Source organism: Hydractinia symbiolongicarpus, chromosome 11, assembly GCF_029227915.1.
Source record: "Hydractinia symbiolongicarpus strain clone_291-10 chromosome 11, HSymV2.1, whole genome shotgun sequence".
Lineage (NCBI taxonomy): Eukaryota > Metazoa > Cnidaria > Hydrozoa > Anthoathecata > Hydractiniidae > Hydractinia > Hydractinia symbiolongicarpus.
In genome coordinates this window covers 21,359,938-21,372,202 of record NC_079885.1, presented here as the reverse complement: position 1 = coordinate 21,372,202, position 12,265 = coordinate 21,359,938, and the positions used below count along the sequence as shown (strand labels likewise).

The window sequence follows — 12,265 nt, the reverse complement described above, 5'->3', positions numbered from 1 at the left end:
AATTTGTGCCAGTGGACAAGCCATCACCATGCTCAATAAGAGTTAGAGCTATAGCGTTATTAGGCAATATTAGCTCTATTTTGTAATGATAATTAACGCTATAGTGTTATCTTATTTTAACACTATAACGCTAAAGTGGACTTTTTATTTATCGTTAATTATCATCATTACTTTTGTTCTTTGCAGCGATATAAAGATTTAACGTTAATTTGTTTGCTTTAAAATTCTCTTGAACACATTATGCCAGATTGTGTCATTTTGAACAAATAGAATGGTAACAGAAAAGAAATTTCACTGAAACTTCAGAGTAATTTAATTTTTTTAATTTGCATTTTGGAAATTCTGGTGGGATTTTAGCATAGTTCTATAAAATTCCTTATAAGGTATATTTATCATCACCTTTATTTTTGATTTAACCTCTCATTTTTCATGCAGAGCATATAAATGACCTTCTTTTAATCTGACTTAGACTTTTTAGATCTAAACTGAATTCCTCTACATTAAATCCTGACCACTTCTTGCCCAGACTTTTGTTACAGAATAACTCATGTTTAAAAGAATGTTTACTTTTTCGGTAACAAACTGGACCAGGATGTGCACGAGCTGATTCTGGTCCTACATCATACCGCCCACATCTGAAAAACAATCTCGAGCCACCACCAGCTGCCACTGTGTTTATATCAAGCTAAAAATAGAAATAAAAACATTGAATGCTTTATGTGAAAAGACTTTCCATAGTGTAACATGAAATTATTTGATTACAATGAAAGTAAATCAAACTCCTAAAAATAGTAACGGTTTCGTTATAAAGTTGAAAAAATCTCTTTTTTTAAAATAGTGATTTCGTGAAGTAATATGCGGCAATTACAAAGTAGTGTTTCAGTAACATAAAAATTTATTCCAATCAAAATTATTTTGTAAGTAAATTGAGATTTTGTTACTAAATGACACCTACACATTTTTTTTTAAATTATAAGAAACCTAGGGAATGGGACAGTTCCAAATTTGAAACATTTATTTAGTTTTAAATGTTTCCACATCGGTTTCCTAGCTAACTTTGTTGTTGTAAGGAGAATAGGCATTGATCTGATTTTGCACAATCTTATTTCCTGCACAAACTAAATAAATATATGTTTAAAATATATGTTTTTGCTTTAATGTTAAATATGTTTGCATAGAGATAACTCACTAATCAGGTAATAGAAAATATCATTCTCCCCTTTCTTAGAATTTCTTATAACGAAACAGCTGAAATAAATTTATTTCTAATTAAAAAAACGTGTACTTTGCAAATTCATATTTTTAATGCAATATTCAAATACAAAAAAAAAAAAATTTGCTAATTTTCGAAAATCTGTGGAATCTTTATATACAAGAAATTGGTTAACTTTGTATTTTTTTTTTAAATCATTATCCTGTTCATATAGTTTACCTGTGGTGCTTGAATGCTAATACCAGCGGTGGTATTCTCAAGAATTTCTTCATAGCTGCCAGAATAGCGTGAAACATCTGTTGATGTACCTAAATTTAAATTAAGATCTCGACAGATATTAAAAATGACATGGCTTCCACGGTTTAAAGGGATCCCGAGGTACTTTTACAAGTTGGACTTACCTCAAAGATTTTCATAAGAAAATCCCAATGACATATTCACTTTTTGTTAAAAGTTCATGTAACCCCAGATATCGTTTTTTAAATATTTGTTTTTCTTCCTGCCTTGATGGCTGCTTCGATCTTCTTGTTCGTTTAAAATTTCAGACTAGCTCTGTGAACCTATTACGTAGTCTTTCAGTAGCGCTCACAAATTAATGACTTTCACTCGCTATTATTAATGACTTTCATAGCCAAAAACAATTAATATACTGTCGCAACGAAGTTAAATAAATTCAATGTACTTTTCACATCGAACTCTGTACGAATGATTTGTTTTTTTTTTAAAAAAATAATTCAACATGATATACTAGCCATCTAAGCAATAAAACAAAAAATAATATATTAGCAGCAGGTGTGTGCCTATGATTTCTTTTGTTTTAAATTGAAAAGAGTTTATTTCAACAAACAGGTTGTAAAAATTACTGATCTATAACCTGTCGACCTAGGTGGGGTATGATGCTCAAGTGAGTATTGCTAACCGTGTTCTCAACGATCCTTGATGAAGTTGCCTAAGTTACTCAGTAAATTGATATGTTTTTTATTAAAAATATTAAAAAATCAATAGAAAAGAATACTACTTTAATTCATTCCACGATACAGAAAGAACCAGAAATTACTGTCTAATTAAAGTTTGTTTTCATGATAATCTTTCAATATGTAGTGCAAACATCAACGTAGTCTAGTAAACTAAACTCATCATTTTTTCTCTTTTGCGATAGTCCGCTAAAATAAGCAAGGCAACAAAAGCAGGACAGACATCGAAGCACAAGAGCATAAAAGAGGGACATGTATCCAGTCTATCATCAACCCTGCTCTGCACCTCCATGATTAGACCTTTTAAAAGCATACATCATACACTAATGTTCAACGAAGCCCTCATAATTCGCCATTTTTAAGTTGACAAATAACTGCTGTGGCTATATTCACACATATTAGAATACTGTGGCAGCTTCTAAATTTTTAAACATGTTTTAGCTACCTCCTAAAAAAAATATATTATTTTTACCAGAGAAAAGCAAAGAAAAATAAGAAATAAAATAATAATAGTTAATTGCGTAAATATTAAAGTTCAACACAGAAAAAATGGCATTTTATTAAATATATATTAGCGTTTTCTGCAATGATTTAATCAAACTACATTGGTGACAAACTGTTTTTAATGATGCAGTTGAAGCGCAAAACTAACTGTTTTTTTTGCTAAGAGTTTGTTGTTCATGCATTGCCGTAGGAGGCGACTGAACTATGCTCTGGAAAAACAAATACTTTTTTCCGTACTAAAATAATACGTAACAGGGTCACGTGCCACTAAAAAAGACTAGAGCTAGAATGAAAATTTTTAACGAAGAAGAACGACAAGAAATATAAATATTTAAAAAGCTGTATAGAGAGTTACATGAAGTTTTAATGAAAAGTAAATATATCATTTAGCATTTCTCATGCATATCTTTCAGATGAGTCCAACTTGTAAAAGTACCTCAGGATCCCTTTAAGGGTTTTCATCTAACTTACATTGCTAACCTGATTAAGTTTTTTATTTTCTTAAATTTAACATAAGTGTTAAGTATTTTTTTATGAAATCTGACCTCCCATATCAAATCCAATAACAGGCTGGTGCGTTTCTTTGTTATATGTTGTGAGAGCATATCCAACCTAACACATAAAGATGCAGAATAAACTCTTCGGTTTCCAATGATACTATCATCAATAAGCCTATTTATGCTACAACACAAGCTTGATAAAGACATGTCCATTCAACGGCCTAAGATGTAAACCCAATTACATGCTACAAAAACAGAATTATGAAGGTTAGTTCAATGTAAAACACTTATATTTGCAAAAAATATGGTAAAAATTGTCATCTGTTATCATAAAAAATCTGAAAAGCAGCTACCTGTTATATTTTTTTAACGTTTTTCAAGGTTAGTCAGTTATTTGTATTGTTTCAGCCATACGAATATTTGACCTTCGAAAAACACTCAAAATTATATATGGTTGAGTTACTTTTTACACGAATTACAAATGTAATTTAAACCAGAGCAAAAGGTACTTACTACTCCACCAGCTGGACCAGACAATATTGCTCGACTACCAATGAATCTAACAAAAAAAAAAGAGACAGAGCATGAATGTTGTTTATGTTTTTTGTAGAGCTGTACGGTTAGGATCGACAAATAGCTCTGTAAAATCATATCAATGTTATATCATATTTAGAAGGAAGATTCTCACTGTTCAACTGGTGTTAAGCCTCCGTTTGATTGCATAAACAACACTGGAACGTTCTAAAAAAAGATAAAAACTATAATTTTAAATAAATTCTTTTCCACAAATTTCTCCTGAAACACAACCAGTGGACACTAATAGTTAATGTTTAAAATAATAATAAGTAAATAAATTCCAGCAAATTATAATTACAATTCACCTCAAGCTTGTTATGAAATCCTTTTGAAAAACCATCGACATATGTTTTGATATGTGGAGTCAGGTATGCATCCGCACAAGCTATATACACAAACAAAATTATTTAATGTTTCAGGGAGTGAAATCTGATGTGAGCTGACTGGTGTCATTGCTATGCATATTGTGATAAATTGTGGCATGTTTATATAGAGGATAATGCTTGCTGATAGCATTACTTTAGAAACAGGTGATAAATCACAGGCATATACAGCCTTTGGATTTACATTTGGGTTGTAAAAAAAGAAAAAAGTAATTTTCACATGAATTTTTACTTAGCATACCTTTCTTCATTGTGTTTCTTGGCTACAATCTCAGACATAATATTTTGAAAGGTCGTTTTAATTTATGTCTGGGATTTTAGCTATTTTTACTCCCTAAGTTTATCTGATTTATGTTAATTCTTGTCATGAATGTGTCTGTGAGACAAAACTGTTGTGTTGATGTTTTATTTCTGACCTCTTGTAAAGTTATTTCACAATGTCATGCTAACAGGAGAACAACTGCCTTTTTTTAATTTTGTCAAATTTGTCCATTTACTTCCCTTGTTAACACGTCAGCATTTGTGTTAGCAATTGCCAAGTGGTAACATGAATTTTAGAGGCACTGAACCGCTATGGTATTTAACCTGTAAGAATGGATAGTAAATAAACCATGACGCCATGAAACAATGTATGTGACTTTTTCAACCTCAACTTTTTTGAATAATATAAACAAAATTATACCTGTATATCCACGAGGAACAATTTTCTCCATCGCCATAACTTCAGATGATAAAGAAACATGTTTAAAACCAAGGGATTTTGCAATTTTTCCCACTTGTTGCTCATGACCCCCATAACTAAAAGTAAGCCACTTATGTTCACAGCCTAGCCTTGTCACAAGGTACAAACATCAGCCTGGCCTGGAGACTTATTGCTTTTATTGTTAAGGACATTGCCATTTGATATTCAATGGTACGGAAGAAGTAACCTTGTTACAAGGTAAAAACACAACAACCATGTTTACAGACTTACATTAGATATTTTTTCAAAACACTTTTAAAATTTCATATCGTAACTATCATAACTTTTTTTATTGATTCTAACTTGAGAACTCTTGATGAGAATTTTCAACTTTTTTTGGATGAAAGTATTTTGACAAAAAAATTGAGGAGATTTGAGAAAAATATTATTTTCAAAGAATTCGAGATTTCATGAGAAAAGAACAAAACTAATAGCTGTGTGCATGTAGCATTTCAAAACAAAAACATGACAAACCATATAGATTCATAAAACGAAAATTGAGAATATTTAAGAAAGTTGGTAAAAAATCTACTTTTTGAGAAGTTATTAGGAGTTTTGAATTTTAGTTCAAATTTGAGTGGGAAATGAGAAGTTTAAATTTGAGGAGAACTTTGGAGTTTTGAGAGTGCAACCCATTGTCAAGTTAATATATAAAATTATAAAATCATACAAACTATATACATTACATGTGACTATGCATCAACACTACAGCTAAACATTGTATCCCTTTATCTAGGACAACCTAAACAAATTGGAGATGACAAGGTATACAAAGTGATATTTAGAACAAATGTTTAAAAGTGTTAAACATTTGTTGATACCTATTTAAATTTGTGAAGTAAAAATTAGGAAAAAATAAAAATTCACTTTTAAATCTTTAATAAGTTTCTCCTCGTTAACTTCCTCCCACACTTCTAACACCTAAAAAAAAATTTTTTATAAGGTAACAGTACACTCAGGCCTCGATTCCTCTTGACGGCGATTCAACATGGGCGAGTGAATGTTACCATAGCCCCGGGTTAACCCAAGCCATGTGAGGGAAATTGGGGAGATGGCACACTGTGTGGGCCGTTGGATGTTGCCGGGAGTTGTCTAGTAGAGCGTGGGCCCTACTAATTGGGTCTGCGTAGCTCAAAATGAGCATTAAATACTCTAGGACTCTCCATCTAAGCCATGGCCCCTCCTGGAAATAATAGACAGGGTATATCCCTCGATATTTGTGAGGCTAGCCATGTAAAATATGCACATCTATCTATCTATCTATCAATAAGGGAAGAGCAATTGCTCTTGCTCACGCAAAGACTCGCCCAATTCTGAGAAATGAAAAACAAGCGGAGCCATTAATTGCTCCCCCAATTCCAAAAAAGGTTTTCTGGCTGAGCAATATCAATTTATCTCACAATGGAAAACAATGTTTTCTTTCTTCTCATTTACAGTAAAAAAGAACCAAAATAGATAAAATAGACTTTGTGATAAAATATGCGTTTATAAACTTATTCTATTTATTTAGATTGCTCACCCAGTTTAAATTATTGTAACATTGGGGGAGCAATTTATTGCTCGGGTGTTATTTTCTTATTGATAGGCCTGTACACTAATTCCATAAGTTACTTTGGAATTATGAAATACCAATGTCACAGCAAGAAAACAAAAAATGATCAATTTGTTTTAAATTTTGGCAATTATTTTAAAGTTTGAACAAAGAAAGATAAAGTTGCCTCAGTTAAATTTTTTCTCATATTTTTCCTCTTGTTTGTAATTTTTTTCTCCTAGCAAATGATTGTTGTGGCTTGTATTGTAGAAAATTGATTCAGTGGTTAAACCCATTTCACAGAGTATTTGGAACTTTCAATTTTAAATTTCCAGCAAATTTTATTATATATGATATACTCAGAAATGAGTAATTGAAGAGAAACCACTATTTTTTAGATAGTAAGGTCAAAGCATCACAAGTTTTAAATGAATAAGGTATCAAAATACATCAAATATCATTTTTGTGATTAAAGAATAAATTTTATATCCTATTTGTTAGACATTTTAAGCAATTATTGAAGATAGAGAATCAAACAAACGGTAGAAAAAAATGTTAAAATTGTGAGTCACATTTTTTCACTAATCCTTGATGTCACCTATTTATACTGTTGCAACAAAACAACCATTAACAAGGGATTAATAACAAGTGCTCCGGACCATAGCTGCAAAGAGGTTTTCTTCTCTACAGGCAGCAAATTTTTACAAACTGCCTTCATATTTCTAATTTGAACCAAGGTCTTTATCTCATTAAAAAATCATTTTAATTTTTAAAGTCTCATATTTTGCAACTTTTACACACTTTCTATTTTATCTAAGTTCGTGTTAGCTATGTATAACATTACAGGAGCATTTTTCAAAAGCTTTTTTAGTGTTAGTAGATTTACATTGCTGCATGTTGTCAAATATCACTCACAGAGAGAAAAATTTACTCAATGCTGATGTTTAAAAGTTGTCTAGGATTTCTCTAAAATATCAATTAAATACAATTGGGGTTGAATCTGCCATTGAATACCCTGTGTAGATGTTTACTATTTATTAACCATTTTTGAAAAGCCCAATAAAATTGTCTCAGCTCTCTTAAAAAATTTTTCTTAAGAACTCCAAATCAATTCTACATACCTGTTTCCTGTCCTGACTGTAAACAAGTTTATGTTGATTTTTTAATTGACAACCATCTTGCTTTATGACCAACCTCTCTGAAACCTCAACAACATCTTCATACAATACATCTGGTGAAATGATTTTCTATAAAAGAAACAACAGGGTCTTAATATAATTTTTAAGATACAACTTTCTGACTAACTCGCAATATTATCTCTTTCAAACTTTGCTTAGACTGCAGTACCCATTCCGTCCAAATATTCAATCAATGTTCAAAGACACGTGCAATCAGACTTAAATTGTTTAAAAGAGCATAACTATAGATACTTGACACTGTATGGCAAAATTAAAACCATCAAATATGATTGTATAAAACTTTTATGCTACTGTTATGTCTCACAAACGATTAGAAAATCATTATAAGAAGCTTATTTCCACGTTTTGCAAAAAAAGATTGAGAAGCTAGTGGCTATTTCGCTCTAAAAATGCAACAATGTGTTATGTGGATCTTCAACAATGTTACGTTTTGTTCAAAAACTATCAAAACACAATATATACACAAAAAATTTTGTTTTTTGAAATCTCCTGAAGTAATGAAGTGAATTACACACAACTTACTAGATCAAATATATTTGGTCGTGCCTGATTTCCAATGTATAGCAAATCCTTAAAGCCTTTTGTGATAAGCAATGCCATTGGTTCACCATTTCTTTCCAACAAAGCATTTGTAGCTACTGTTGTACCCATTCTTATAAATTCAATCTTATCAGTTGGAACAGGATTACCCAGTGAAACATTTTTTCCAGTTTTCTAAATTTAAAAACAAAATAGTAAGTCAGAAAAATGTGCCTTTATTTATACCAGATGGAATTCTACAAAAAATCTGGATATTCAGCACTGTAACGGTTATTTCTTTAAAGTTGTTAAAATCATAAAAAAGATATGCTACAGTGATGTCAAATTGAGGTGCATCTGAGCTTTATGCATTAATTTTACGGACTTTTCTTTAAGCATCTACAGTCACATTTATGTAAAACAATTTAGTACTTAGATTATTTACATAGGTCTATCAGGCAAAGTCACAATGAGCACAGAACAACAAAACTGGAAAACTGGGTTGCGCAACTATAGCTCAATTGAAAGAATTTGAATATATATAAAATCTTTTAAAGTAACAATTTATTTTAAAATTATTTTTACATACACTTTGCTGTAACAATACAACAACAAAGCATTCTAAAAGTGCTAAAAACACGTTATATAAACTTTAACAACCCTGCATTTTAATCCCCCATTATCACAACATTTGCACAGACTGAAGTGCTGGGTTGTTTTGCAAAGAGGACACAGATATACTATCACTTGTCACAATTAACAAAAAAAAAACTGAAGTGACTTACAAATTCCTGCTACACCTGAATAAATTTGAGACATATACCTGAAGTCTTTGGACCTTAAAACTAACTTTCACCTTCCAAAAGCGTAAATTACCTTTTCTATAATTCTTCTAATGGCCTCAGTTGGAGCATCTGGATAGGCTGGATCTTCCGAAAGAAGTTTCATTACTTCGATATCACCTCCAGGGCATTCTGCATAAACATCTGTGAATGTACCACCACGATCAATTGAGAATCTGAATTTATCCATTTTTTTTTCAAACATAAATCGCTAAATAGTAGAACGTGCAATCAGTGATGAATATTAAAAAAGGTATATAAAGGTCTCTATCAAATTTCTTTTATAGTAGCAGCTGAGGTGGGGGTGGTCATAAGTTAGTTTCTGGTCTGTGTAATACTGTGCTAACATATAATCGAAATACTAACCAAATAACCCTTTGTGAATGAAAAATACAATATACAATAAAAACCAGGGTCTACACATGCACAAAATGTAACAGAGAATAACACATTATGAATTTTATTTTAAGTGGAGATATATCTATAAACAGATTGCTGTAAACATACACACTAAAGTCTATTATGTAGTATTATCTAATTACAGTACATTTCACAATTTACTTACTACATATAATAATCTCACATTATATACAGATCAAGTTACTTCATAAACAATTTCTGCAAATAATGTCATTATTATTAATACTATAAACAAAGAGAGGATTAACAATTTTTAATGTCAGATTACTCAAGCATAGTGAAAGGGGGGTTGCAATTTTATATACTATATAATTATTATAATTTAAAATTTTTAAATTTCATATTATTTAACTGCAATAAAAAATGTTTCACTGCAGTTGATTTGCATGGACATTTCTCCAAAGAACATTAAAAGTTTGGCTACTAATAGACAAGTTGGGGTGTAATCTAATGTTTTAATTTTGCATCAAGAGCAATAGACATACGCACAGGCAAGAAATATACACAACAGATCGACAACAAGATATCGTGTAAGTTAAAAAAACACTGATGCTAAAATTGGTAGTCTGCTTTTAAACAGAGAAGGTAATAATTGAGAAAACTAATTCCACTGCGCTTTCAATCTTATATTCCTAAAAACCTATAAATTATATATGTTTTCTATGCTTTGAAGGATGTGCATGCATGTATATGGAACTTTGTGAACATTTGCAACTTATCTACACTACAGAGTCAAACTCAGTATATACTAAGTACAACACTGCCTCTGTATATGAGTTACAAACCTGAAAATTTACATGTTTCTATAAATTGAGTTCAAATGTGTGCCATTTTGTTGAAAATAATTAAAAATTTTAAGCATGTTATAATAACAAATATAATTCAGTTACCTGTCTCCCACAGAAACCCCGGAGGAACCTACCACTTTCGTTTTTCAAATAGAACGTTTTGAATATGCTTTTGGCTGAGGCGCTATGTGAGACCTCATAAAAAAATGCAAAATTGACCCCAGCATCAAGCCGGCTCCGTCGGGGGGGGGGGGGGGATCAGGTAATAAACACGCGAAACCGCCGGCGTCTCTGTAACGAAATCCCCGCTGCTCCAGGTTGAGAACTCTCGTAGTTATATAACGCTAGTGGTTATAACTCCAGCACTTTAAAGTTTTTGGAGACCAAGGTTAGATTTCCCTTTGGTGGCAATTCAATATGGGCAGGGAACGTTACCATAGCGCCAAGCGAGGAAAATGGGGAATATGTCTGTGTCTGCGTAGTTCAAAATTAGCATTAAATACAACCTCGCCCCAGGAACTTGGTAGGCTTTTATATTTAGACTGTTCAAATATAAAAAAGGCCTATCAACAAGTCCTGGGAACGAGGGTGCATCAATTACGCCAGGGCTCCCCATCTAAGCTATAATAATGCCCTCTCTATAAATAATACACAGGGTATATCCCTTGATATATTTAAATCTAGCCATGTAAAAAAGCACATCTATCTGGATTTTTTCGTCCCCAGGGATTCTTGCTAAGGCCTACCAGCGGTCAAGCTTAGCGCTAGTGGCGCGGCTTTGTAGTCAACAAATCTTATGAAAGTGCATGTTTTTTTCAATACGACATGAAGAGTCAATGTTTGTGGGTTTTTATTTATTTACTATGTTCTTGTTTGCCGTTATTATTTATCTGTAAGTAAGAAAAACTTGCATTATAGAAAACCCGCGCCGCGTGCAACCCCTCCCCCCGCAGGAGTTTTATAAATGAGAACTTTTTAAAAAAATAACACATTATTAAAGTGCAAAAATAGTAATTTTTAACTTAACAACTTTTTATTTTAGAAATTCTCTGTGGCCTGAAATTAAAATTTGACCAAAAACCACTTTGCACCCCTGGGGCTTGTATTGCCGCCTTCACTCCACGCCGCCGCCCCAGCATTGTGACGGGTTTTATCAATCATTGACACAAATCTAATTTTGTTGTATATTTAAAGGTACTGTCCGATTAAAAATCAACTAAAATTTTGACAAAAAATTCTTATATGGAACTAATTTCTATAAAATAATTAAATAATTATTTGTTTTCTTTCCTAACACCAACTGAACAATATCTCATTCTTGTTTACAAAAAAAGCATGCGGTCTCTCGCTTCGATTGTTTATATGGATGGCGGATGATAGGCACTAAAGCGAGGCTGAAATAATATGTCGCGTGTGACGTATTTACCTGGAGCGCGCCGAACTGACCAAAATAGATAAAACGTGGGCCAGGGCTGATATTTTATTTCATGTTTAAAAATTTTGGTAATTTTACCCCCTGAATTGTGAAAGACCGCTTTTTATGAATTATTCATATGGAATTAAAAAATCGAAGGCGAGAGATGTGTCTAGACCTTAAGGTAAACACACACTGTGCTAATTCTGTACGAACCTAAGTAAGAAGCTTTCGCTAATAACACTTGAAGTTCAATATGACTTTAGCCTTAGGGTTGCATAGTTGTTTCAGCTACTCTAAAGACAACCAATCAATAATTAAAAATTAGTTTCCTCTTCACTAGATGTCCCGCCACAGAGAGATTAGACTCAGATCGCACATTCAGTAAGGTTGAGAGGCAGAATAATGTCGTGGTGCGCTGTTGTGAATTGCACTAACAACAGTCGAAAAAAACAGGATAAAATTTTTTTTTTGCTGCTCAAGGATCCAAAAAAAAATCTTCCGTATAAGGAAAAACCAAAAGTCGGAGAAATATCTGAACGGAGGAAAGAAAAGGATGTTAAGGAGGTGAGTGGGGGCTGGTAACTAGGTGGTCGTTCGAAACTCTCTGTCATGGAGTGCCACCAAAGATGTTCACAGCGTACTCTTCAATAAAACCAC

General features: G+C 32.2%; 1 protein-coding gene across 1 annotated transcript in view; it reads right to left on the bottom strand.

The window, feature by feature from the left end:
• The window catches only part of LOC130613834 (5-oxoprolinase-like), a 30,038-nt gene extending 19,664 nt beyond the window's left edge, over positions 1-10,374 (bottom strand). The window contains exons 1-13 of the mRNA XM_057435182.1: positions 10,294-10,374; positions 9,018-9,194; positions 8,145-8,336; positions 7,545-7,670; positions 5,760-5,813; positions 5,579-5,634; positions 4,833-4,948; positions 4,073-4,152; positions 3,880-3,932; positions 3,705-3,750; positions 3,237-3,303; positions 1,433-1,521; positions 568-685 (exon numbers count right to left, since the gene is read on the bottom strand). Coding sequence (XP_057291165.1) covers positions 568-685; positions 1,433-1,521; positions 3,237-3,303; positions 3,705-3,750; positions 3,880-3,932; positions 4,073-4,152; positions 4,833-4,948; positions 5,579-5,634; positions 5,760-5,813; positions 7,545-7,670; positions 8,145-8,336; positions 9,018-9,188 — 1,168 coding nt within the window. The 5' untranslated portion in view covers positions 9,189-9,194; positions 10,294-10,374. The remainder of the gene's footprint in view (positions 1-567; positions 686-1,432; positions 1,522-3,236; positions 3,304-3,704; positions 3,751-3,879; positions 3,933-4,072; positions 4,153-4,832; positions 4,949-5,578; positions 5,635-5,759; positions 5,814-7,544; positions 7,671-8,144; positions 8,337-9,017; positions 9,195-10,293) is intronic.
• Positions 10,375-12,265: the final 1,891 nt, after the last annotated feature.